This window comes from Siphateles boraxobius, unplaced genomic scaffold (assembly GCF_051911475.1).
Source record: "Siphateles boraxobius isolate OS27281-9 unplaced genomic scaffold, OSU_SipBor_1 27, whole genome shotgun sequence".
Classification (NCBI taxonomy): Eukaryota; Metazoa; Chordata; class Actinopteri; order Cypriniformes; family Leuciscidae; genus Siphateles; species Siphateles boraxobius.
The window spans coordinates 707,501-735,277 of record NW_027508887.1 but is presented as its reverse complement, the minus strand read 5'-3'; the positions used below and the strand labels follow the sequence as shown (position 1 = coordinate 735,277).

The 27,777-nt window shown below is 39.2% G+C and overlaps 1 protein-coding gene across 1 annotated transcript in view; it reads left to right on the top strand.

The window, feature by feature from the left end:
- The window catches only part of plxna1b (plexin A1b), a 142,927-nt gene that overhangs the window by 104,081 nt on the left and 11,069 nt on the right, over window positions 1–27,777 (top strand). Inside the window, exons 17-26 of the mRNA XM_077245611.1 lie at window positions 6,813–7,046; window positions 10,209–10,352; window positions 12,657–12,891; window positions 14,586–14,728; window positions 15,501–15,757; window positions 18,679–18,745; window positions 23,932–24,078; window positions 24,919–25,078; window positions 25,905–26,008; window positions 27,222–27,318. Coding sequence (XP_077101726.1) covers window positions 6,813–7,046; window positions 10,209–10,352; window positions 12,657–12,891; window positions 14,586–14,728; window positions 15,501–15,757; window positions 18,679–18,745; window positions 23,932–24,078; window positions 24,919–25,078; window positions 25,905–26,008; window positions 27,222–27,318 — 1,588 coding nt within the window. The remainder of the gene's footprint in view (window positions 1–6,812; window positions 7,047–10,208; window positions 10,353–12,656; window positions 12,892–14,585; window positions 14,729–15,500; window positions 15,758–18,678; window positions 18,746–23,931; window positions 24,079–24,918; window positions 25,079–25,904; window positions 26,009–27,221; window positions 27,319–27,777) is intronic.

Sequence of the window (27,777 nt, the reverse complement as noted above, 5' to 3'; positions counted from 1 at the left end):
AAGCAAACAATGCACTCTTACAACGACCATATCTCTGCTAGACAACAGCGCTGTGTTGAGCTGACGACAGAGATTAATGCTTTTCCCAAAAGCATCGTATTCCTAAGTCACGAAAGCTCTCTACGATCAGCTTAACTCACGAATACTCTCTACGATCAGCTTAGCTCAGGAATACTCTCAACGATCAACTTAACTCACGAATGCTCTCTACGATCAGCTTAACTCACGATGCTCTCTACGATCAGCTTAGCTCACGAATACTCTCAACGATCAGCTTAACTCACGAAAGCTCTCTACGATCAGCTTAACTCACGAATACTCTCTACGATCAGCTTAGCTCACGAATACTCTCAACGATCAACTTAACTCACGAAAGCTCTCTACGATCAGCTTAACTCACGAATACTCTCTACGATCAGCTTAGCTCACGAATACTCTCAACGATCAACTTAACTCACGAAAGCTCTCTACGATCAGCTTAACTCACGATGCTCTCTACGATCAGTTTAGCTCACGATGCTCTCTACGATCAGCTTAACTGACGATGCTCTCTACGATCAGCTTGACTGACGATGCTCTCTACGATCAGCTTGACTGACGATGCTCTCTACGATCAGCTTAACTGACGATGCTCTCTACGATCAGCTTAACTGACGATGCTCTCTACGATCAGCTTAACTCAAGATGCTCTCTACGATCAGCTTAACTCACGATGCTCTCTACGATCAGCTTAACTCACGATGCTCTCTACGATCAGCTTAGCTCACGAATGCTCTCTACGATCATCTTAACTCACGATGCTCTCTACGATCAGCTTAACTGACGATGCTCTCTACGATCAGCTTAACTCACGAATACTCTCTACGATCAGCTTAACTCAACATGCTCTCTACGATCAGCTTAGCTCACGATGCTCTCTGCGATCAGTTTAACTCACGAATGCTCTCTACGATCAGCTTAACTCACGAATACTCTCTACGATCAGCTTAACTCACGAATGCTCTCTACGATCAGCTTAACTCACGAATACTCTCTACGATCAGCTTAACTCACCAATGCTCTCTACGATCAGCTTAACTCACGAATGCTCTCTACGATCAGCTTAACTCAAGATGCTCTCTACGATCATCTTAACTCACGAATGCTCTCTACGATCAGCTTAACTCAAGATGCTCTCTACGATCAGCTTAACTCACGAATGCTCTCTACGATCAGCTTAACTCAAGATGCTCTCTACGATCAGCTTAACTCACCAATGCTCTCTACGATCAGCTTAACTCACGAATGCTCTCTACGATCAGCTTAACTCAAGATGCTCTCTACGATCAGCTTAGCTCACGATGCTCTCTACGATCAGCTTAGCTCACGATGCTCTCTACGATCAGCTTAACTCACGAATGCTCTCTACGATCATCTTAACTCACGAAAACTCTCTATGATCAGCTTAACTCACGAAAACTCTCTACGATCAGCTTAGCTCACGAATACTCTCTACGATCAGCTTAACTCACGAATGCTCTCTACGATCAGTTTAGCTCACGATGCTCTCTACGATCAGCTTAGCTCACGATGCTCTCTACGATCAGCTTAGCTCACGATGCTCTCTACGATCAGCTTAACTCACGATGCTCTCTACGATCAGCTTAGCTCACGATGCTCTCTACGATCATTTTAGCTCACGATGCTCTCTACGATCAGCTTAACTCACGATGCTCTCTACGATCAGCTTAGCTCACGATGCTCTCTAGGATCAGCTTAACTCACGATGCTCCCTACGATCAGCTTAGCTCACGATGCTCTCTGCGATCAGCTTAGCTCACGATGCTGTCGGGAAACGCGGCCCAGACCTGAATCAGCCTCTACACGATGCTCTCTACGATCAGCTTAGCTCACGATGCTCTCTACGATCAGCTTAGCTCACGATGCTCTCTACAATCAGCTTAACTTACGATGCTCTCTACGATCAGCTTAACTCACGAATGCTCTCTACGATCAGCTTAGCTCACGATGCTCTCTACAATCAGCTTAACTCACGATGCTCTCTACGATCACCAATCTTGAATTTTGTTAAGCACTTTGGTCAATCATGGTTGTTCTTAAACGTGCTATATAAATAAACTTGAACTTGAACTTGATCAGCTTAACTCAAGATGCTCTCTACAATCATCTTAACTCACGAATACTCTCTACGATCAGTTTAACTCAAGATGCTCTCTACGATCAGCTTAACTCACGATGCTCTCTACGATCAGCTTACCTCACGATGCTCTCTACGATCAGCTTAACACACGAATGCTCTCTACGATCAGCTTAACTCACGAATACTCTCTACGATCATCTTAACTCACGATGCTCTCTACGATCAGCTTAGCTCACAATGCTCTCTACGATTAGCTTAGCTCACGATGCTCTCTACGATCAGCTTAACACACTAATGCTCTCTACGATCAGCTTAACTCACGAATGCTCTCTACGATCATCTTAGCTCACGATGCTCTCTACAATCAGCTTAACTCACGATGCTCTCTACGATCACCAATCTTGAATTTTGTTAAGCACTTTGGTCAATCATGGTTGTTCTTAAACGTGCTATATAAATAAACTTGAACTTGAACTTGAACTTGATCAGCTTAACTCAAGATGCTCTCTACAATCATCTTAACTCACGAATACTCTCTACGATCAGTTTAACTCAAGATGCTCTCTACGATCAGCTTAACTCACGATGCTCTCTACGATCAGCTTACCTCACGATGCTCTCTACGATCAGCTTAACACACGAATGCTCTCTACGATCAGCTTAACTCACGAATACTCTCTACGATCAGCTTAACTCACGATGCTCTCTACGATCAGCTTAGCTCACAATGCTCTCTACGATTAGCTTAGCTCACGATGCTCTCTACGATCAGCTTAACACACTAATGCTCTCTACGATCAGCTTAACTCACGAATACTCTCTACGATCAGCTTAACTCACGAATGCTCTCTACGATCAGCTTAACTCACGATGCTCTCTACGATCAGCTTAACTCACGAATGCTCTCTACGATCAGCTTAACTCACGAATACTCTCTACGATCAGCTTAACTCACGAATGCTCTCTACGATCAGCTTAGCTCGCCATGCTCTCTACGATCAGCTTAACTCACGATGCTCTCTACGATCAGCTTAACTCACGATGCTCTCTACGATCAGCTTAGCTAACGAATGCTCTCTACGATCAGCTTAACTCACGATGCTCTCTACGATCAGCTTAGCTCACGATGCTCTCTACGATCAGCTTAGCTCACGATGCTCTCTACGATCAGCTTAACTCACGATGCTCTCTACGATCAGCTTAGCTCACGATGCTCTCTACGATCAGCTTAGCTCACGATGCTCTCTGCGATCAGCTTAGCTCACGATGCTGTCGGGAAACGTGGCCCAGACCTGAATCAGCTTCTACACGATGCTCTCTACGATCAGCTTAGCTCACGAATACTCTCTACAATCAGCTTAACTCATGATGCTCTCTACGATCAGCTTAGCTCACAATGCTCTCTACGATTAGCTTAGCTCACGATGCTCTCTACGATCAGCTTAACACACTAATGCTCTCTACGATCAGCTTAACTCACGAATACTCTCTACGATCAGCTTAACTCACGAATGCTCTCTACGATCAGCTTAACTCACGAATGCTCTCTACGATCAGCTTAACTCACGAATACTCTCTACGATCAGCTTAACTCACGAATGCTCTCTACGATCAGCTTAGCTCGCCATGCTCTCTACGATCAGCTTAACTCACGATGCTCTCTACGATCAGCTTAACTCACGATGCTCTCTACGATCAGCTTAGCTAACGAATGCTCTCTACGATCAGCTTAACTCACGATGCTCTCTACGATCAGCTTAGCTCACGATGCTCTCTACGATCAGCTTAGCTCACGATGCTCTCTACGATCAGCTTAACTCACGATGCTCTCTACGATCAGCTTAGCTCACGATGCTCTCTACGATCAGCTTAGCTCACGATGCTCTCTGCGATCAGCTTAGCTCACGATGCTGTCGGGAAACGTGGCCCAGACCTGAATCAGCTTCTACACGATGCTCTCTACGATCAGCTTAGCTCACGAGGCTCTCTACGATCAGCTTAGCTCACGATGCTCTCTACAATCAGCTTAACTCACGAATGCTCTCTACGATCAGCTTAACTCACGATGCTCTCTACGATCAGCTTAACTCACGATGCTCTCTACGATCAGCTTAACTCACGATGCTCTCTAAGATCAGCTTAGCTAACGAATGCTCTCTACGATCAGTTTAACTCACGATGCTCTCTACGATCAGCTTAGCTCACGATGCTCTCTACGATCAGCTTAACTCACGATGCTCTCTACGATCAGCTTAACTCACGATGCTCTCTACGATCAGCTTAGCTCACGATGCTCTCTGCGATCAGCTTAGCTCACGATGCTGTCGTGGAAACGCGGCCCAGACCTGAATCAGCTTCTACACGATGCTCTCTACGATCAGCTTAGCTCACGATGCTCTCTACGATCAGCTTAGCTCACGATGCTCTCTACAATCAGCTTAACTCACGAATGGTCTCTACGATCAGCTTAACTCACGATGCTCTCTACGATCAGCTTAACTCACGATGCTCTCTACGATCAGCTTAACTCACGATGCTCTCTACGATCAGCTTAGCTCACGATGCTCTCTACGATCAGCTTTGCTCACGATGCTCTCTACGATCAGCTTAGCTCACGATGCTCTCTACGATCAGCTTAGCTCACGATGCTCTCTACGATCAGCTTAACTCACGAATGCTCTCTACGATCAGCTTAACTCACGAATGCTCTCTACGATCAGCTTAACTCACGATGCTCTCTACGATCAGCTTAACTCACGATGCTCTCTACAATCAGCTTAACTCACGATGCTCTCTACGATCAGCTTAACTCAAGATGCTCTCTACGATCAGCTTAACTCACGATGCTCTCTGCGATCAGCTTAGCTCACGATGCTGTCGAGAAACGCGGCCCAGACCTGAATCACCCTTTCGTGACGTTTGAATTCTCCGGTGTAATGCGATCTCATGCAGAATGCAGAGCAGTGATCGGAGTAAACCAGTTCCTTCTTGTTAATAATGCGCACATGCGCGCTTCATGAAACACAATGCAGACATATTTATCTAATTAACCCCCCCCCCCCCCCCCCCCCCCAAACAAATCTGTATTTCTACAAAAATATTAAGCAGTTTGATCAAAAAGAAATATGCAAATAATCATATTAGAATGATTTCTGAAGGATCATGTGACACTGAAGACTGGAGTAATGATGCTGAAAGTTCAGCTTTGATCACAGGAAAAAATAAAATTTAATATATATTCACATTTGAAAACAATTGTGATAATATTTAGAAATATTACTGTGTTTTCTGTTTGTTTGTTTGTTTTTTATCAAATAAATGCAGCATTTGTGAGCATAAGAGACTTATTTCAAAAACTGCACCAATTGTTACTGACTCCAGACTTGTGAACTTAACTGTTTAGACTAGTTTTGTGTGACTCTTTATAGAGTCTCTTCTGAGCTCTACATCAGCAGGAGCAGAAAAACAAGTGTTCAACCGAGGCCCTGTGTGCCTGCACATGTTTTTCTTTGCGTATGTGTGACATTGAATCACCTTTTCCCAGTTTAACCTTTAAAATGACGGGATATAGAACATGAAATGTCTCTATAAAACCCAGAGAAAGTCCCGCAGGGCGAGCGTAACCTTTCCTCCTCCGTGACCTGCTCATCCGAGCGGCTCTCGCTGCTGTTCTCCTGTGCGCTTAACCAGCGTTAGTGTCTTCACTAGCTCTCTCTCTCTCTCTCCCTCTCTCTCTCTCACTCTCTCTCTCTCTCACTCTCTCTCTCTCTCTCTCTCCTTCTCTCTCTCTCTCTCTCACTCTCTCTCTCTCTCACTCTCTCTCTCTCTCTCTCTCCTTCTCTCTCTCTCTCTCTCTCTCTCTCTCCTTCTCTCTCTCTCTCCTTCTCTCTCGCTCTCTCTCTCTCTCTCTCCTCACTCTCTCACACTCTCTCACACTCTCTCTCACTCTCTCTCTCTCTCGCATGCTCTCTCACTCTCTCTCTCGCTCTCTCTCTCTTGCTCTCTCTCTCCTCTCTCACTCTCTCGCTCTCTCTCTCTCTCTCTCACATGCTCTCTCGCTCGCTCTCTCTCCTCGCTCTCTCGCATGCTCTCTCTCTCTCCTTCTCTCTCTCTCGCTCTCTCTCTCCCTCTCCTCGCTCTCTCACTCTCTCTCGCTCTCTGACTCTCTCTCGCTCTCTCTCTCTCTCCTCGCTCTCTCGCATGCTCTCTCTCTCACGCTCTCTCTCTCGCTCTCTCTCCCCTCTCTCGCTCTCTCTCTCTCTCGCTCTCTCTCTCTCTCCTCGCTCTCTCTCTCTCTCTCTCGTTAAATAACAGAAGCAGTGCATTGGCTATATAAAATTTGGAGCAGAATGTAGTTGCTATTTTTTCAAACATATTGCAAGCAAGAATATTTATTGATTTTGCTTATTACAAGCATATGGATGACCTTATTACTTTTGAAGGTATTGTGAGGTGCAATGAGACTGTGCTCTGTATTTGAAGGTGATTTGGTTTTTGCACATTTCTTGTGAGTTGGGGTTGCTCTTAATATTTATGCATATTGTAATTTAAATATACTGTGAAATGTATTTGAAATAAAGGTTTGTTAAACTTCTAATTCTCTCTCTCTCTCTCTCTCTCTCTCTCTCTCTCTCTCTCTCACACACACACACACACACACACACACACATAGAACTGTACTGTGCTGAATAACACTGTGATGGTGTGTCTGGTGCCGTCCGTGGCCGGTTCTGAAAGAGGTTTCTCAGAGGTGGGCAGCGGGCCGGATGAGATCGGATTCGTGATGGATAACGTTCAGACGCTCCTGGTGGTGAACGAGACCTTCAGTTTCTATCCCGATCCTGTGTTTGAACCCTTCGGCCCATCCATGCAGGAGCTCAAACCCGGTTCTCCTCTCATACTCAAGGTAAGGGTGCGAGATACTGCGGGATCTCATGACACTTGCTAAAAAATTAGCCTATGATTTACTCACCCTCAAGTCATCCTAAGTGTATATGATATTCTTCTTTTAGACGAATACAATCAGAGTTATATAAAAAAAATACACTGGCTCTTCCAAGCTTTATAATGGCAGTGAATGGCCGTTTTATTTTGAAGTCCATAAAAGTGCATTATCCATGTGCATCTATCCTATCCATCATAAAAGTGCATCTTTCCATCATAAAAGTGCATCTGTCCATCATAAAAGTGCATCTGTCCATCATAAAAGTGCATCTATCCATCATAAAAGTGCATCTGTCCATCATAAAAGTGCATCTATCCATCATAAGTGCATCTTTCCATCATAAAACTGCATCTATCCATCATAAAAGTGCATCTGTCCATCATAAAAGTGCATCTATCCATCATAAAAGTGCATCTTTCCATCATAAAAGTGCATCTTTCCATCATAAAAGTGCATCTATTCATCATAAAAGTGCATCTATCCATCATAAAAGTGCATCTATCCATCATAAAAGTGCATCTTTCCATCATAAAAGTGCATCTATCCATCATAAAAGTGCATCTATCCATCATAAAAGTGCATCTGTCCATCATAAAAGTGCATCTTTCCATCATAAAAGTGCATCTTTCCATCATAAAAGTGCATCTGTCCATCATAAAAGTGCATCTATCCATCATAAAAGTGCATCTATCCATCATAAAAGTGCATCTTTCCATCATAAAAGTGCATCTTTCCATCATAAAAGTGCATCTGTCCATCATAGAAGTGCATCTATCCATCATAAAAGTGCATCTATCCATCATAAAAGTGCATCTTTCCATCATAAAAGTGCATCTATTCATCATAAAAGTGCATCTATCCATCATAAAAGTGCATCTATCCATCATAAAAGTGCATCTTTCCATCATAAAAGTGCATCTATCCATCATAAAAGTGCATCTATCCATCATAAAAGTGCATCTGTCCATCATAAAAGTGCATCTGTCCATCATAAAAGTGCATCTTTCCATCATAAAAGTGTATTTATCCATCATAAAAGTGTATTTATCCATCATAAAAGTGCATCTGTCCATCATAAAAGTGCATCTTTCCATCATAAAAGTGCATCTGTCCATCAAAGTGTATTTATCCATCATAAAAGTGCATCTGTCCATCATAAAAGTGCATCTGTCCATCATAAAAGTGCATCTGTCCATCATAAAAGTGCTCCACGCGGCTCCGGGGGGATAATGAAGCCCTTCTAAAGAAGCAAAGCCATGAGTTAATCAAAGAGATATTCTTCTCTACAGTTTCAACTCTACAGACTTGAAACTGCATAGCAACACCCTGGAAACCATTCACAATCACACCAATGCCATTAAGACAGCAGGTTTTTTTAATAGGAAACGCCTCTCCCTTTTTACTTTAAAAATCGAGTTCATTGAAATGCAGGTGCTGTGGTGTTTTGGTCCCGTCTCTCACTTCATGCACCGCGTTAAACAATTTCAGAAAAATGACATGCATCAGATTATCTGCGCAATTTAATTTCTCATGCAAAACCTTCTGGGTAAATGCAATATGAGTTGAGTCTTCATGTTAAATGGAGCCCTTCAGTATCACACGTCTCTAAATGAAGCATGTAAATATTTCTGCATGCTTCTGCCTGTGGGTTTTGCCATCCCATAAACCCCGTGGACTGAGAGAGGAAGTGTGTGTTGAGTGAATGCATCATATGCACAGACGAATGGAAATCATGAGGAATTGAACCATCCTGGTTCACAAAAGTGTTATTTTAGTATTTATATACTATTATATTATTCATATTTTTAATTAGCTTTTTAGTTTATGTTTTGGTAATTTTAATTTATTTAAAAAAAATCTATTTAGCTTTAATTTATCTTTAGTTCCGTTTGAGTTGAAGTAATTTTAGGACTACCACTTGAACTTGTTTTTATGTCAGGCAACATTTTTAATCATTTTACGTTTCTCATTTAATATTAATATTTTATTTTAGCCATGCCCCAAACTCTCCACCTGCTACATTTTAAAGATGACATTTGCCAGATTTTTGGAGAAGTGTACAAATTATGAGTGAAACAGAAAAAAGTTATATAAGTTTGAGTTTATGAACATATGCAATGTAAAAATATAATTATTTATATAAAATATATATATATTAAAAAAATTATTTTACTCTAAAACTGCAAGAAAATGAAAAATCTGAACAAGTTGTTCCAAATTATAGGTTGATATCTCAAAAAATGAGCTTTCAGTACGATTTTATTTGGGTGCAGTACCAAACTTTTTCACTAGGTGAACACCAGACTCCATTACTGCCCGTATAAGGGCGCCTCCATATTCATATATGTTTTGAGTGATCTGAACTATGAATTTCCATAATTTTCGTACGATTTATGAAGTAGACATCCTATTCAAAAATAGTATGGGTGGTTTGGCAGTATTTGATTTGAATTCAACCTCTAATAAATGCATAAAAAGCACATATGTGCGTTATAGCTCGCAGACGCATCACAAATCGAGAATCCATCATATTTTTCTTTATATTTAAAACATTTTCAGACCTTTTTTTCTCATAAAATTGAATTGGTGTTATCTTTTGAACTCTTGGCATTAAAACAAACCGAGGTTTCTACCAATTTTTCATGATTTTTTATGTTTATTGCCATTTCAAAATAAAGGCCTAAACACTCCTAATGAATATGAAATATTCTTGTTGCAAATTGATAAATTACTGCTCCTCTGTAATTTATTTTAGCAAACTAGAGATTGTAAGCTTTCAAATGAGATATAGTTTGTCAATATTACTTTAGGTTTTTACTAAGATATTATTGTTTTAAATATATAATGGCAAACATCTCGCACTGTAGGTTGAGCAGAAAAGAGATTGACGGATCTGAGCGGATCAATGTTTAGATGGTTAAAGGGAAACTCAATGTTTACACTTTTGGGGAAGATAAACTAATAAATGGCATAATAATAGCAGTCAATGAACAATAAACTGGGATAAGAGAATACAGTTTTAACCTAAAGAATCTTACATTGGAAACACTGGTAGAGTATTTTTGGATGATCTTCTGTACATGACAAGATGATAATAATAAAGAAGTGTGTATTGTGTTTCAGGGCAGGAATCTGATCCCGTCAGCCGCTGGGAACAACAGGCTGAACTACACCGTCCTCATCAGTGACAAACCGTGTGTGTTGACCGTGTCAGAGACGCAGCTGCTGTGTGAATGGCCAGATCTCACCGGCCAACATAAAGTGACCGTAAGTGTGTGTCAGTACAGATTACGGTTCATTTTCCCGACCGACAACCGCCGCTCGTTATCTGAGTATTAACCGTTAACTGATAAGATTATAATATTGAATTGGCATTAAATAAAAATAAAATTGACGAGTGTCTGTGACCCGTTAAAAGTACCCCAAGAAAAATTCACGAGTTCAGTAAAATGTTAAAAATTAACGTGCAAACAGCAGCATACAGAGCAGATCAACAACAGAACCTGGATTCACATCACATGTTCACTCCCCTGCAGCATCTCTGACAGTGACAACAGAGCAAAACATACAATAGACCTACTCTAAATATATTTTTTTAACTTAAATAATTCACACATTATGACTAAAAGAGAACACTGAATCTGTTCGAAGCTTTGAAAAACCGGCAATTTGTTTTCCCTCAGACTAAGTTATTTCGTCAAATAAAAATAGCAGGCCTACCTCAATCCACACCTTGTCTAGTTGTTATTTAAAAAAAAGATGCTGGGTTAGTCTGGGTCTCCGATGGCACAGATATCCCGGGAACACAGAGATAACGTCTCGCTAGAGTGGCCAGCTTTGGGAAGCGCTTGGTTTGCTTCGCCAGTGATCTTGCATTGTACTTGCACTACTGCTGTATTTTAATAGCGCGTAGCATATTTTACAAGTAACTTTGTCGCTCTTTCTGTCGAAATGGTCCCACACACTTCTTTTCGCTCGCTTCATTGTGCTTGCTCAGTGATATATGTCTGTAGGACGTGTGGTCGTGCTTGTCGACGCACCCCGTGAGTTAACAAATATAGGCTATGTAGTATTTTTTTTATAGCATTTATGTAACTATGCAGCAAACTAAAAAAATAAATAAATAAAAACACCTTTTAACTTTGAAACCGTTTAACTGGTGGTGTTAAAAATGTTACTTTCGGTTAAACGGTCAATATGAGCATCCCTAGTACAGATGTGATGATTCCCTTCTCTTCTTCTGCTCTTTCCCACGACTATCACACCGTCTCGTTCGTGGCTCTTCCTCTCATTCTTCTCTCTCAGTGCCTGTTTCTCAGCATCGGATTACTGATGGGAGTTTCTGTCGTTGCTCTCTGGGGGATTCGTTGTATTTATTTACGCTGAGTTTGCAAAGAATATGAGAAGCAGATCTGTATTTACATGTAGTCATTTTCTTCTTTAAATAGCTGTCTTTATTTGCTGAACATGAGAGTGAAATTATATTTTGTATGGCAGAATTATTAAAACATTGCTCCGATGTTTTTTCCCAAGCTGTCTGCTCTCTTTCTGTGTGAGACGGGGAACGACAGCGACGCTTTGACCCACATGTGTGTCCTCGACCCATATATTATGACCCATATTGAATCGGTGACAGCGAGAGACCCCGTTTAGCTCAGTTTACTCAGTACAAGACTTCACACTAGCCTGTCTGACCCCATTAAACCCTATTAAACCCGGTCAAGTGTGATCTACATTATTAAGATGCAGCTTTATTTAAGCAGTGAGGATTAATGCGGTGCTGAGGTGCTTTCACAATGGGATTGTGGGATAAAACGTAATTTTTAGCACATTTTGTCCTATATTGTAGTCTACTTTTAATGATAGTCTTGGTTTTTTGCAACAAAAACAGTCATAGTTTAGTTTTTATGACCATTTTCCCACTTGCTCTGACATTTACAATTAATGTCACCATGAAATCACTCTTGACAGTTCTTGTTTTGTATGGAATATTGCAGGGTTTATTATAAATGATTTATCTGTGCACAGCATTATTGTTTTAAATTCATGTTCCTCATAGTCTTGAATCAGAATAACTTCCTCTAGCAGGATCTCTTCTCTTCTCTGATGACGAGGGCAGGGCTATAACCTGTCACTCACATGAGATCAGCCAATAGCAAACCACAACCATCCAATCAATTCCCCACAGACACAATCAAGCCATTTGTTCTTGTTCCAGAAGCTGTTTCATAAACATCACAATACAAAAGACTAACGCAAATTCTGTTTCATGCTGACTTTAAACAAGCTGCTCTTTCATATGTAAATGAGCTCTGTCATGATTGGCTGACCTTTTTGCATATGAAATGAATGAATGCATATGAAATGAGGAGCTGTTTTTGATGTTCATGACCTCATGATTTCTGAACTGTTTTTGCTGTTTAGTTTCAATAACTACTCTTTGCAGACTTGTAAAGGACATTTTATCAAACTGTATTATTATTACATAAGAAAAAGAAAATTCCTGTTTTCCTGCACTGACCACTTTGCCACCTGTCAATCATCGCATGTGTGTGTGTGTGTGTCGCGCAGATCCTGGCCGGAGGTTTCCGCTACTCTCCAGGAACGCTGCAGATCTACTCCGACAGCTTGCTGACTCTTCCCGCCATCATCGGGATCGGGGGAGGAGGAGGCCTTCTGCTGCTCGTCATCATCATCATCCTCATCGCATACAAGCGCAAATCCCGGGACGCGGATCGAACGCTCAAGAGACTCCAGCTCCAGATGCACAACCTGGAGTCCAGAGTCGCCCTGGAGTGCAAAGAGGGTAAAACACTCTTTCTTTCTTTCTCTTTCTTTCTTTCTATCTCTCTTTGTCTCTTTCTTTCTTTCTCTCTTGCCTTCTCTTTCTTTCTTTCTTTCTCTCTTTTTTCTTTCTCTCTTTCTTTCTATCTCTCTTTGTCTCTTTCTTTCTTTCTCTCTTGCCTTCTCTTTCTTTCTTTCTCTCTTTTTTCTTTCTCTCTTTCTTTCTTTCTATCTCTCTTTGTCTCTTTCTTTCTTTCTCTTTTGCTTTCTCTTTCTTTCTTTCTCTCTTTCTTTCTATCTCTCTTTGTCTCTTTCTTTCTCTCTTGCCTTCTCTTTCTTTCTCTCTTTCTTTCTTTCTATCTCTCTTTGTCTCTTTCTTTCTTTCTCTCTTACCTTCTCTTTCTTTCTTTCTCTTTCTCTCTTTCTCTTTCTCTCTTTCTTTCAATCTCTCTTCGTCTCTTTCTTTCTCTCTTGCCTTCTCTTTCTTTCTTTCTCTCTTTCTTTCTCTCTTTGTCTTTCTTTTTTTCTCTTTCTGTCTCTGTTCTTTCTTTCCAGCATTCTTGTACACTTTTTTTTCATGCCTTCAAACATTCTTTCGCTCCCTCACTCATTCATGCTTTCTTTCCTGCTTTTACACTCTTTCATACTTTTCTGCTTTCTTTAATGCTTTTTTGCACTTTCTTTTTTATGCTTTCGCTCTTTCTTTGTCCTTTTGCTCTTTCTTTCCTTCTTCGCTCTCATTTTTCATGCTTTCTTTTGCTCTTTATTTCATTCACACTTTCTTTTGTGCTTTCATGCTTTCACTCTTTTGCGTTTTTTCAACCTTTTTTATGCTTTATCGTACTTTTTGATACTTTCACTCTTTCTTTTGTGTTTCCTTTGTGCTTTCTATTTTTTGCGCAATTTCACACTTTCTTTTGCACTCTTTTAATGAGCTTTCTTTTGTTCTTTCACTACTTTTGCTTTTCTTTTGCTCTGTTACTTTTGTTCTTTCACACCTTTCTTACTTTTTTTCTTCTGCACTTCCTTTCACTCTTTCTTTAATATTTCCTTTGGCTCTTTGTTCTTTTTTTATTTGCTCTTTATCCGTCCTCTTGTTCTCTTTCATTATTTGTTTGTTCTCTCCATCTCATCACTCTCCTTCAATCCTTTTCAATTGAGTTCAATTTTATCTTTCTCTTCTGTTTGCTCTTCGCCGTCTCTCTCTGATTAGCTTTGTTTTCTCCGGTCTCCTGTTAGCGATGACCTCACAACACACACATCATTTATCATACACACACACACGCGCGCGCGCACTGAACGCCCGTCTCATTCCCTCCGTGGTCACAAGGGCGTGAGACGAGTCGCCCATTATCTGTCTCTGTCGGGCCTGAGGTGACGACCTTGTCTGTCTCCAGACACGGAGAGAGGGATGAGGACAGGGAAGAGAGGATAAAAGAGATGGATAGCGGGAGGTTAGAGTGACGGGTCACTGATAAGTGATGAGGCGTCCTCCAGGATGAATAAAAAGTGGCAATAAATAACCACAACATCCAGATTGATTAGGCGAGTGACAGACGGGATCGGACGCTTGGGAAGGAAAGCATGTTGCATGTTTAAGCATGTTAATAATCTAATAAACTACTTCTGACTGACTGAATGTCTTATTAGAATTCAAGAAACCTGTTTTCTTCTACTTTGCACCGAGATTGATGGTTTCTCCGACTCTGTTTCCAGCGTTTGCGGAGCTGCAGACCGATATCCATGAGTTGACTCAGGATCTGGATGGAGCTGGAATACCGTTCCTGGATTACCGCACGTATGCCATGAGAGTGCTTTTCCCAGGAATAGAGGACCATCCTGTGCTGAAGGAGATGGAGGTACATGCGGACAGGTTTAACCCAGGCTTTAACAGTCACCTGATGGGGTTTGGGTTCGTCACCTTAGGCTTGTGTAGTTGGGGTTTAAAAGACGCATTGAGTAATCGTCATGATTTGATAATGACACTATTGTCTTCTGTAGAACTGCTTTACAGCTGAATGTGAGTTTGTTTTATAATTGATAAACTTTTTCGGTTTTGTCGGTTTATTATGAATTATTTACCCTACCCTATCCATTTATTTAGTTAGTTAGTTATTTGTTTATTTCTGTATTTATCCTAAACCTTTACTTTATTTTGTTTACCTTAACTTACCTTAATCATGGTTACCTAAACAACCATTGATTATTATTATTTGTTTTATTATTGTATTTTTATTTATCCTAACCCATCTATTATTAATAATATTTGTTTATTTATTTAAATATTATTATTTATTTAATTTATTTATCTATCCTAACATATTTTATTATCATGATGATGATGATTATTATTATTTATTTTTAATTTGTTTTCACCTCAACCTTATGGACAGTTATTGAACTGAATTGAATAAATACCGAATAATAAATAACACTATTGTCTTCTGTAGAGCTGCTTTACAGCTGAAATGATTCGGTTTCGTAATTGATGTATTTTGCAACATTAAGCTGTTATTTTCCTGCTATTACCGCAAAGCTGCTTTGAAACGCTCTGTATGATCTAAATTGCAATATAAATAAGCGTGACTAGACTAGATGTTTTGATCTGATGGCAGTGTTTCTCTCTCTCAGGTGCCGGCAAACGTGGAGAAGTCTCTGACTCTGTTCGGGCAGCTCTTGAATAAGAAGCACTTTCTGCTGACGTTCATCCGCACGTTAGAGGCTCAGCGCTCGTTCTCCATGCGGGACCGGGGGAACGTGGCGTCTCTCATCATGAGCGCCCTGCAGGGAGAGATGGAGTACGCCACCGGCGTCCTGAAACAGCTGCTGTCCGACCTCATCGACAAGAACCTGGAGAGCAAGAACCACCCCAAACTCCTGCTGAGAAGGTGCGCCGTCTCACTTCACCCTCACGCTTTTGTAAAGCCGTGTTTCCACCGCAGGAACTAGGGACTTTGGGCTGGCACTTGTGTGTTTCCACCGCAGAAACCAGGCTCTAAATGAAGTTCTGGGTAAATATTTCCCCCTCTGAGAGTCCCTGCTCATGCCGCATCTTGATTGGTTGAGTTCATGCCGCATCTTGATTGGTTGAGTTCATGCCGCATCTTGATTGGTTGACTCCACACAGCATATCATCTGTTGCGGACCAGTGCGTTTTATAGTTGTTTACTATTTGAATCAACAATGGAGTTTAAAAAAATACGACAGATGGACCGACGACGAGGTTCAGGCTTTATGAAGCTTAAATTCAGAGGATGAAATCCAGCGGGATTTTCACTGGAAACGCAGCTTTAGTTTTGTATGGAATATTGCAGTGTTTTATGTTTCATCGGGGCACATCATTATTGTTCTTTCAAATGTTCTTTCGTACTTACTGAGCCACATCTAGACATTTTAATGATATCTAGAGATCCTTCTGTATTATAATTAGATATAAAAAGATATATTTTTTAGGGCTGTGAAACGTTTAATCGCATCCAAAATAAAAGTTTGTTTACATGATATATGTGTGTGTACTGTGTATAATTATTTTGTATATATAAATACACACACACACATGTATATATTTAAGAAAAAAATATTATTTATATATAATACAAATTATATATATATATATATATATATATATATATATATATATATATACATACAGTATATATAAGCAAATATTTATTAAATATATAGGTGTGTGTGTGTATTTATACAAAATAATTATACACAGTACACACACATATATCATGTAAACACAAACTTTTATTTTGGATGCGATTAATCGTTTCACAGCCCTAATTTTTTTTACTGATGTTGTTAACAATTGCTTAATAATCATTTCTAGCACATACAATGGTAGCACATCATTTTTTAATTAGTTTCATAAAAATCAAAAATAGTTAAATTAAACGTAAAAACTGGAGAGCAAGAACCGCCCCAAACTCCTGTTGCGAAGGTCCCCATCTCACCTCACGATCCAGTTCCCACGTCGCACCTGTTAATGGACTTGAGTTTGACTTCTAGAGGTCACTTTATTCTCCCGTCACTCATTCGCTCTCCATCCCCCCGTTTCCAGGCTTTGCCCTTTCGTGGTCGTCGGTGTTTCATCCCTCTGTTTCTGTCAGATGATATTACACACCTGAACACACACACGTTCCCTGCGGAACGAGATGAAGACGTGACGAGACCAGCTGAGGTTTGATGAGAGATTGAGTGTGAGAGTCGGAGGAGTTTATGACTTTAGTCCAGAACATGCATGAATATCTTACATCAATATCACAAAAACACAGCAACGATTTCTCAAATGATTTCATCATATCTATTTTTAGGACCATTAAGATTCTTTAGCATTGGCTCCATTTTCTTGAAACAAAATATAATTTTTAAAATAATTGTATTTGTTTTTATCATTAACCTAAATATTTATTATTAATAACATTTTTATTATTATTTAACTTAACCATTTTTATTATGTATGTATTTATTTATTTACTTTATTTAACCCATTTATTATTGTTATTTATTAATTTACCCTATCCCATTATTTATTTATTTATTTCACTTAACCATTTATTATTATTTTTGTTTATTTAGCTTAACCCATTTATTATTATTTTGCTTAACCATTTTTTATTTATTTATTTTACTGAACCATTTAACATTATTATCATTATTATTATTAGTTATTTATAGATTTATTTCCCTTAACAATTTATCATTATTATTTGATTTATTATTTTTCCCCTATCCCATTTATCATTATTATTATTTAGTTAGTTAGTTAGTTATTTAGCTAAAACTTTTATTATTATTATTTGTTTATTTAGGTTAACCCATTTATTTATTTATTTTATTATTATTAATTATTATTGGAAAAGTGGAAAATTATTGGAAAAATTATGGGCAGGTCGTGTTCTTGACATGTTTTGTGATTGATACCTAAGCCATATGCATGTGTGTCAACAGTATCGCACTATGGACAGTGAATCTGTCAGAAATGCTTATTCTGTCGCACTGATCTCTCGTCTTCAGACTGATTTAATTTCGCAGGAGCTTCTCAGTTTCTCTCATTCTCTGACATGACAAACATCACCTAAAGATCAAATACATGTGAGCAGTCAAATCTCAATCTTTCACCCCTCCAGGAACGTTTCCAGCCCAATATTCTCCGTTTTTTATAACTCCTCACAGTCTGTGTTTCTGGTGCCGTATCGTTCTCCTCTGCATCTGTCTTGGCATCAGAGCGAGTGAATAATTCAGCAGAGATGGTAAAAACAAACATATTTCAGCAGACTCCTCGTCTACGCCTCCTCTCGCACGCCGTGAGCAGATTAGCGCTAATAAGGTCCGTTAATTACCAAGCCGTGTAATTAGCCTCATTCTGAGGGATTTTTTTCGGAGGGTTGTTATTGTGCGCCAGGTTTCTATTTAATGACAGAAGATACAGAATATTTTTAATTGGTGTTTTCTTAATGAAGTTTAGGGGTTTGCTTTGCGAGGGAACAGAGCAGCGCTTTGGTTTGTTGTTAATGCTAAATTATTAGCGTGTGTGCTTTGAAGGTTTTTCCCCGAGCTGCGTTCACCGTCGCTGCTGGAATAATTCGGCCGCCGCACTTTGATGTCAAATGGGAGTTTAATACAACATCCCCCCCAAAGATGTTGGTTATCAGAATGGCTGTTTTTCTTGTTGTGAGGCTTGGGAAATTGTGAAATGAAGAAGCCTTCAAAGCATCTCTCTGCTCTTAAAGGTTCCCTCAGGGACTCCCACACCCAAGTAAATAAATCCTTGACATTTATTTTTTACTGTGTTCCCCCTCAGGACTGAATCTGTGGCTGAGAAGATGCTAACAAACTGGTTTACTTTCCTCCTCTACAAGTTTCTTAAGGTAAGTGGAAGGAACTGGAATGAATGACTGTATTTCCGTGCATCTTAAACGATGTTATTCGCTATAAAAAGAGAGCTCAAGGGTGTTTGCTGGTCAGTCTGGTCTGATTTACCATGTGTAAATTCATGAGTCGACAGCATTGCTGAGTATTTTCTCCTTAAAACTGCAGTGAACCAAAGACAGTCTCAAAAACACACTTTGAAATCGCTGGTGTTTCTGACGTCACAAACTACCTTGTAACCAATCAGATCAACGTGTGATCGTCAAAAAGTGGATCTCTGAGCTGTGTGAGTGAGTGGAGGCGGGGCTCATTTGCATATTCATAGAACCACGCATACTAAATGAGGCAAGGATGTCGAGTTACATTCAAGATATTTTAAGACATGAAGACATTTTTTTTCTAGAAAAAAGTTTAAATATGTAATTTTGGTGATCAAAGATGAGTTTTAAGTTTAAAATTATTAACTACATAGGGACTTTAAGATTAACTACTGTTCAAAAGATTTTTGGGAAAGAAATTAATACTTTTATTCAGCAAAGACGCCTTAAATTGATCAAAAGTGACAGTAAAGACATTTCTAATGTTTCTATTTCAAATAAATGCTCTTCTTTTCATCGAAGAATCCTAGAAAAATTATTTAGTTGTCACAAAAAACTAGTCTCAACATTGATAATAATCATAAATGATTCCTGATCATCAAATCATCATATTATACTGATTTCTAAAGGATCATGTGACACTGAAGTCTGGAGTAATGATGCTGAAAATTCAACTTTGATCACAGGAATAAATTACATTTTAACAAAGAAACCACTTATTTTAAATTGTAATAATATTTCATAATTTGTACTGTATTTTTGATCAAATAAATGCAGCCTTTTGTGAGCAGATGAGATGCATAAAAAAATCTTACAGACTACAAACTTTTGAGCAGTAGTGTATATATTATTTGGCATGACAAAATATTGATCAAAGTAAATACATTTTTATCAGCAGACACTGGGTGCGTTTCCATTACAGATTTGCTTAAAACTTTTGCGTTTTTTTTTCTAAATGTCAACAAAAAAACTATTGCGAAATGACAGCGTTTCCATTAACTGATGTTATGCGACTAAAACTTATTTTTTTCCTCTCGCTATAAGTCATTCCAAACATCATGGCGACGGATGTTGGTAGGTTTATGTATATCCCAGCCGCCGCACTGGCCATTATTATTAATCCAAGGAGCCGTGTGTGTGTGTGTGTTACACAATCATTAATGGCAAGGAAAGACCCTTATACTCGAGAGCGGCTCATATGAGGAGTTTCTGGGTGTTTCTCACTCACTTCTGCTTCGAGGTCTTGATTGTGGCATTTCTTTGAGGTTTAGAATCCAGTATTCCTGTAATTCTTTTGTCTTTTATGAACTTAATAAAGAACTCTGTATCATATTGTGTCCAAACATACGCGTCAGGTGACTTTAATATTTATTTTTTGAATACCCTGAAAAACCTCCGCATGTGAGCGTAAAAACGTTTTTGCGTTAAATGGGAGTTTTTGTTAAATTGAAGTGTTTCCATTGGCCGTGTTTTCAATTCGCAATTTCAATTCGCCCAATTTGAAGGGTAATGGAAACGCGGCTAATGATTAAATGACTATGACTGAAACCAGCAAACCACTTCAGCTGTTTTTGAACAGTGTCTTGAGAGCAAATGAATAAATACTATGATTTTTGATTTCATATTTTAAGTCCAGACACATGCAGCGCTCCATCGTGTTGCTCTGGCTGTTGAATTATTATTTCTCCTTGGGTTTGTTGCTGCATCCTGAGATTCAATACAAGACAGACAGATGTAGTTTATCAGTCCACCTGGGGAAGTTCCTTATTGCTATCTTTAAAAACCTGCATTAATATAAAGCGCTTCCATAAACACACAAAGGCGCGAGAGTGGGTGTGTGTGTGTGTGTGTGTGTGTGTCGTCTCCTGCTGCTCATTAACAGCTGTGTGTTTAATTATCCCCTGTGCTAATGAGCCCAGTGTGGCAGGGCCAGCATATGGATGGGCCAAACCTTCACGCTACGGGTCCCAGTGAGGGACACAAGAGACAACAAACATCCAGCAGGATCACGAGCCGCTGTTTGTCGTTCGGTGTTTTCACCTGAGAGCGTGAGCTCTGCTGATTAAAGTTGTCTGAGTCTAATGCAGTTTAATTACTTTGGGTAATTAGCCATGAGCTTTTTAAGACTGCATGAAGTGGTGTTCATTTAAAGAGGATCTATTCTGATTTTTTCTATGTTTGTCTTTCTAATGTTGCAAAGCACAAAGTGCCTCCAGTAGGAATTATCCTATATATCAGTGTCAGTGTTTCTGAACTCCATTGTGGTCTTGATTTTCTTCTGGGAACGAACACGTCACAATATTCCTCATTTATATAATTAATACGCAGAATAAAGGGGCGGGGCCTGGTTGAGTTAGTTAGTAGTGTGTTAAAATGGCGGTTATGGGAAGGGGCGGGACATTTCCCAAACACCCTCGAAGCGCTCGACCAATCACAACACACTGATCCAGCCGGCCAATCAGAGCACAGTTTGCTTTTCAAAAGGAGGGGCTTCATAGAGACAGGAACTAAACAGAGCGTTACTGAAAGCTGCAGAAATGTCAAATATGGGAAAAGTTTGTTTTTTAAACATTCAAGCTTTAAAACCTGTTCTAGTAGAGCCCAAAAACTAAATCAAGACATTGTAAAAGGGCATAATATGGCCTCTTTAATATTAATAATGTGGCTTACTTTCAAACTGTTTTCCTGAACACACCCCCCTTCTGCCATTGGTCAGTCACACCGATAGTCCGGCCTTCAGACTCTCATCATTGGTTGAATCAGCTTCTCAAACAAACAAATCAGTGTTTTAAAAGCAGTTACACAAAAAAAAATATCACACATAACCTGTAAGAAAGTAAAATTTGAAATATGTTGCCTTACACAACTTTGTGGTGTGTTCTGCGTTCTCGTTGGGAACATTTGCGTCAGATATCAGAGACAAACTCTCAGGAGACTGGCAGAACGAAGATGATGATCAAATTAGTGAGACGGAGACGAGAAGAGCAGCAGTTGTGAATGATGAAAGCCAGGGAATGTGTGTAGGAGGAAGAGAGTGAGTGAAACGGAGAGAGAGAGGCGTGTGATTGGCTGTTTGACACCTATCACGCTCTGAAGTGTTTCTGCCGCTCTCCTCCACAGTCATTAGCCTTCTATTAACCCTCCATCGCTCGTGTGTGCGCCTCGGGTCTGTTCACGCGCCCCGACGCTCATTTCCACGTCTAAACAGTCGCTTTTACACGGCTGACGCTCCCGGGAGTCACAGGATTCTGTGTTTTATCTTATTTATTTTTGTAGGAGTTGCACATTAGCTCTTCCAGACATTAGAGTTTGAAACAAGCCGTTTGATTGCGTTTTTACTTAAGTGATCATTGAGTGTCAGTCCAGTTAAATTGATAATATTACTGAATACTAGGGATGTAACGGTACACAAACATCACGGTTCGGTACAGCAGGGGGAGAAAAATAAACACAAAATTGCTTCTTTTAAACTATTTTTTTAACAAATGTGTGTGTTTTTAATAAATTCTATTATACCGGTAATTAATTTTCTAAAGGATAAAAAAATGCTGTATACTATAGGGACTTAATTACACATTACTGTAAAATTAAAGGTTAGAATTAACAACAGAGCCCAAATTATTAAATTCAGTTGCTATTTATTTTTAGATATAATAAACACTCAAAAAAAGTACTTTAAATTGCACATAAGGCAGGTTTTGCATTAACTTCTAAATCTAATTTTAGAGCTAAATTTGAACTCCAATTAATTTTTGAAATATGATCATTTACACAGTGGCTGTCATAACTTGTTTTTATGACAAATTTATTTAAACATACAATAAACAATCAAGACATTACTAACAGGTTAAGTAAATATAATGAATATGCTAATATAGTGCATATATGAAATGCTTCTCTCTAGAGTTTATTCCTCTAGCGGTCTAACCTGCTGTCGTCACTAAATGCCTGAGGTACATGTAATGCTACGTGAGATATTATTCTCAAGCTGGTTTATTGATATCTTTCAGCAGTTGAAACACTGGTTGAGAAATGTAAACATATCGAGCGATCGTCTCTTCTTCTTCTTCTTCTGCACTTTTTACTGGTAGAAAACAGCGTTGCATTACCGCGCGCCCTTCTGGATTGGAGTGTGGATCGCCTGTGACTGAATGTTTTCGTTGTGCGAATACTTTACTTTTACTGTGCATGTACATATTTTACATAATGTCAGTATTGCTACACCTGCATATGTATGTAATCAGAAACCAAATACACCAGAGACATCATTGATTCAGAAGTTATTGAACTTTAAAAGTTTTGATAAAATTTGGGCTTTTTTATTATTAGTGAGAGAAAGTGGCTGGAGATGTGCGACATATACGATAAATAATTAAAGCGGTATATGACATCGTGACATGAGAGCGGAGGAGTGCTGTGAAATGGGCAAAATGAGAGCGACAGGGACGAGTACAAATATATCCACAAGTGTCAATCATTGGGTAAAGTGGAGAAAATGACCACTATTGGTGAAATTGGAAGAATAGAGCCTGCAGACACTGTTATCCAATGCTGGAAAACTTCCTCGATCACACAGTTATGGAGACACTTTAGCTATAACGGCCCACAGGACCAGAAATTGATGTGATTTGGGACGCGTCCTCAGATTGTCCTGGCGTTCACGTTTTTCAAGACTTTTCCAATATAAACTGGGATGTTTTTTAGTCGATAGCCGTGGAAAGTGCATTGGGGAAAAGGAAAGTATTTTAGACACATACAATTTTAAATATGCATGAACACTTATTAAATTCTCACAAAATGAAGGAATCTCGTGTTGTGGGCCGTTCGCTATTAATATTACTCAAACTGGCATGATGCTTTTGCCAGGATGAAATGGAGAAACTGAAGGATTAATTGACCTAATTCGGTCCTGATTTACAAGCAAAAGCATGAATCGGCTGGTTACAGCTCCTCCAGGTGTTATCAGAGTCTGTTTTAGGACTATTTTAGGACGAGAAAATGTCTTTTATCTGACCCTTGAATATTCAAGTGCTTCTCTTTGAGTGTGTTATTCTGAGGTCTAATCTCACGCTCTATTATCTGTCCAGGAGTGTGCAGGCGAGCCTCTCTTCATGCTGTATTGTGCTATAAAGCAGCAGATGGAAAAGGGTCCGATCGACGCCATCACCGGAGAGGCCAGATACTCCCTCAGTGAGGACAAACTAATCCGACAGCAGATCGACTACAAAACACTGGTCAGTGGTTCTGAATGCATCAGAAACACAAACTACATCTTGTCATAATTGTCTGTATTGTTTGTTATAAGATTTAAAGTGCCCCTTACATACTTTTTTGGATATGCTCTTTCATGTAGTGTGTATTAGAGCTGTTTGTGAATGCAAAACCTCTGCAAAGTTTCAAAGTTCAGTGCAGATAAATGGAGTTTTTGTCTCCCAAAAAAAAGAAGTGATTCTGAACTGAAACGAGTCGTCAGTAATTCCAGTCTCACTTCCTGCTGATCCTGCGTAGGTTTGCAACTCATTTGCATAATGCTCTTGATTGGCTGAACAGCGTCTCCTAGCTCCGCCCTCAATCACTGTAGTTTATCTGAGACTGGAAGAGTTTGGTTCGTGTCGAGAAGTCGCTGTTTTCTGCTGACAAAGCAAATCCACTTTGATGAGATTGATACGGTAAAACCCACGCCATCGTTACTGTTCGTATCACTGTGATCAAGAGCTGAGATTCAGATATGATAATGAGCGTTTGCTTTCTGACCAATCAGAGCAGACTGAGCCCTCTGACCAATCAGAGCAGAGCAGCTCTCAGAGCAGGCGGAGTTTAGAGAGACTGAATCTTCGATCGAAGCGTTTCAGACACTGAGAGAAAAGAGCTGATGCTGCAGTGGAGATTATGAGAGAATTAAAGTGTTTTTGATCTTTGATGCATGTAAACCTTTTGTAGGAGACGCCAAAACAACATTAGGAACCTTTAAAATTGCATAATAGGGGCACTTTAAACACTATAATTTTATTCAGCTGTGCTTTGTTTCAGTGTGGTGTTTGTGTGATGTGTTTAATCCTCTGTTGTGTCTGCAGACGCTGCACTGCATTAACCCAGAGAACGAGAACGGCGTGGAGGTCACCGTTAAATGCCTGAACTGCGACACCATCACACAGGTCAAAGAGAAGCTGCTGGACGCCGTGTTTAAAGGCACACCGTACTCGCAGCGGCCGAAAGTCGGAGACATGGATCTCGGTACGGAAATAACGAGTGCTGGAATATCGATCAGGGGTGTGTTTCCCAAAAGCATCGTTTGCCAACTATGTCCGCAAGTTCTGACGTTATCATAGTTCAACGAGTCGGTGGTTCCAGAATCCATCGTTGCAACGAACATTGTTGTTCACAAAGTTGTGTGTTTGGAGCGACAGATCTCGAGCTGTGGTTAAAAGAGCTTCTTGTTTGCATGACATTTGGTCTCAATAATAATTATCTTGAGCAAAATAAGCAAGCGGACATTCAGTGCAATCTTTTTCTGTTATTTACAATACATACTAATGTCATTTACATCTTTTAGTTTGTTTAGAGATTTAAAGAAACGTTTTTGAAGAGTGTGAATGTGCTCTAGTGCGTAAGAACGAGTCTATGATTCAATCTGTAAATAAAGCAAAATATTAGAATTACTCCTCAGATGCCATATCAATAATTTATAGCAAAACATCTCGCATTAATTCGATCTCAAACAGATTCATTAAAGAAAGTTATTATTACTCCAACACCTGCGTGACATCATTAACCAACGTGGTTGAACGACAAATTTGCGACAATACGGTTTCGGGAGACAGTCGTGACTCGCTAGTGGATTTCTTCAGCGATGCATCGTACTCTGGTAGTGCAGCACGAGTTTCGGTGTTATACGGGAAACACAGCCCTGTTATACGGGTGTTATACGGGAAACACAGCCCTGGTTACAATTCAGGTTGACTTTGACCCACCAGCAAATGATCATGAATAACCAGCTAAATGTGTAGATTAGCTAGATAACATAGAATGATTTTTTGCTGATGTGTGTTTCTGTGATCAGAGTGGCGGCAGGGTCGCATGGCTCGCATCATTCTCCAGGACGAGGACGTCACCACTAAGATCGACAACGACTGGAAGCGTCTCAACACACTGGCACACTATCAGGTAACCGCAGCTGCACATCTTCTGCCCGGTTACTATGGCAACACCTCTACACCCCGCTGCCCAGTAACCATGGCAACCCCTCAGCAGGTTACTTGGTAACAATTGAAGCATTTTAACACATAGCGCACGATCAAGTAACCATAGCAACACTTCACAAAACATAAGCACAAAAGCAGCGCTGATCAGTAGAGATGCAGTGATATAGATATTGATAACTAATCATTATTCTTGTTATGGCTGATGACTAACATAAATATGCGTTACACAAAAAATAATCTAGATTTTAGATGTTTATCTTTACAAATGTACAAATTGAACAGAAGAATTTTACATTTTCATGATGACAAGTTAAAATAAAACTAGATTTAAAAAGTAACAAGACGTTGTTTCCTGACCAGAAAGTTTGAAGAAGTATTAAAAGCTTTAATTTTATAGGTTTTGAAGGCAATGCAGTCTTTCAGAAGATAGATAGATAGATAGATGGATGGATGGACGGATTGTCTGATTGTCTGATTGATTGATTGATTGATTGATTGATTGATTGATTGATTGTATGTTTATCATGTTTTAACACATTGCTAGCATGAATTAGCATGTCCTTAGGTAGTTGATAGGCTTTGCTAGCGATAGATAGTTAAATGCTCTATTCGAGTTATTGTATAAAAGTTTTGACTCCCTAAATTAAAGTCTATGGGACTTTTCGTAGCTTTCGTAAGTCGGATCGGTCAGAAAAGATATAGCAATGCAATTTAGAACATATCCATTTTACAATATAGAATTTATTTAAAATGTATGGCTTACAACTGAGATTATGAGCGACATTATAATTCTGTGCTCGCAAAAAAGCTCTAGAATTTAGAATCTAGAATTTACATATTTATTGTTACAAATTTAACATTAAAGAATTTAACATTTTCGTGTTTAAAAAATTGCAATTTAACAAGATAGATTTGTACATGTTCGTGCTTTAATATTTAGAAATTCAAATTATAAGTCACAAGAATCTTTTATATTTAAGTTTATATTTTTTATGTTTACATGTTTTTAAAAAAGTGTTTTACAATATAATTATATTTTTGCTTTCAAACAAAATGACAGTTTTACAATATATAGTTATCAGTATCTTGATGAGATATTGGTGCCAGTGCTGAATGCCTGATGTATCTGTGTCAGTAATAATCAGTGTCAATCTGTCTCTCTCCCTGTTGTCTAGGTAACAGATGGGTCAGCGATCGCATTGGTCCCTAAGCAGAACTCCGCCTACAACATCTCCAACTCCTCGACGTTCACCAAATCCCTCAGCAGATACGGTGAGAGAGCTCTGCTTCTCTCTAATAATAATAATACATTTTATTTATAACGCACTTTACATCAATTCAATGACCTCAAAGTGCTACAATGCAGAACAGAATAAAAACAGAAACATTAGAATAATACTATTAGCCATAAAAGGCTTTTCTAAAAAGATGGGTTTTAAGGCCTTTTTTAAAAGAGTCCACAGACTGTCTCTCTCTCTCTCTCTCTCTCTCTCTCTCAATTCAATTCAATTCAATTCAAAGGGGCTTTATTGTCATGAAAGTTTTTGAAACAATGTTGCCAAAGCATATACAAAATATACAAATAAAATATATATATTATATATATATATATATATATATATATATATATATATATATATATATATATATATATATATAAACATTTAACACAATGTCTGGATATATTTGTGTTTGTGTGTCGGTCACTCACTGCCCCTCAGGTTGTGGCAT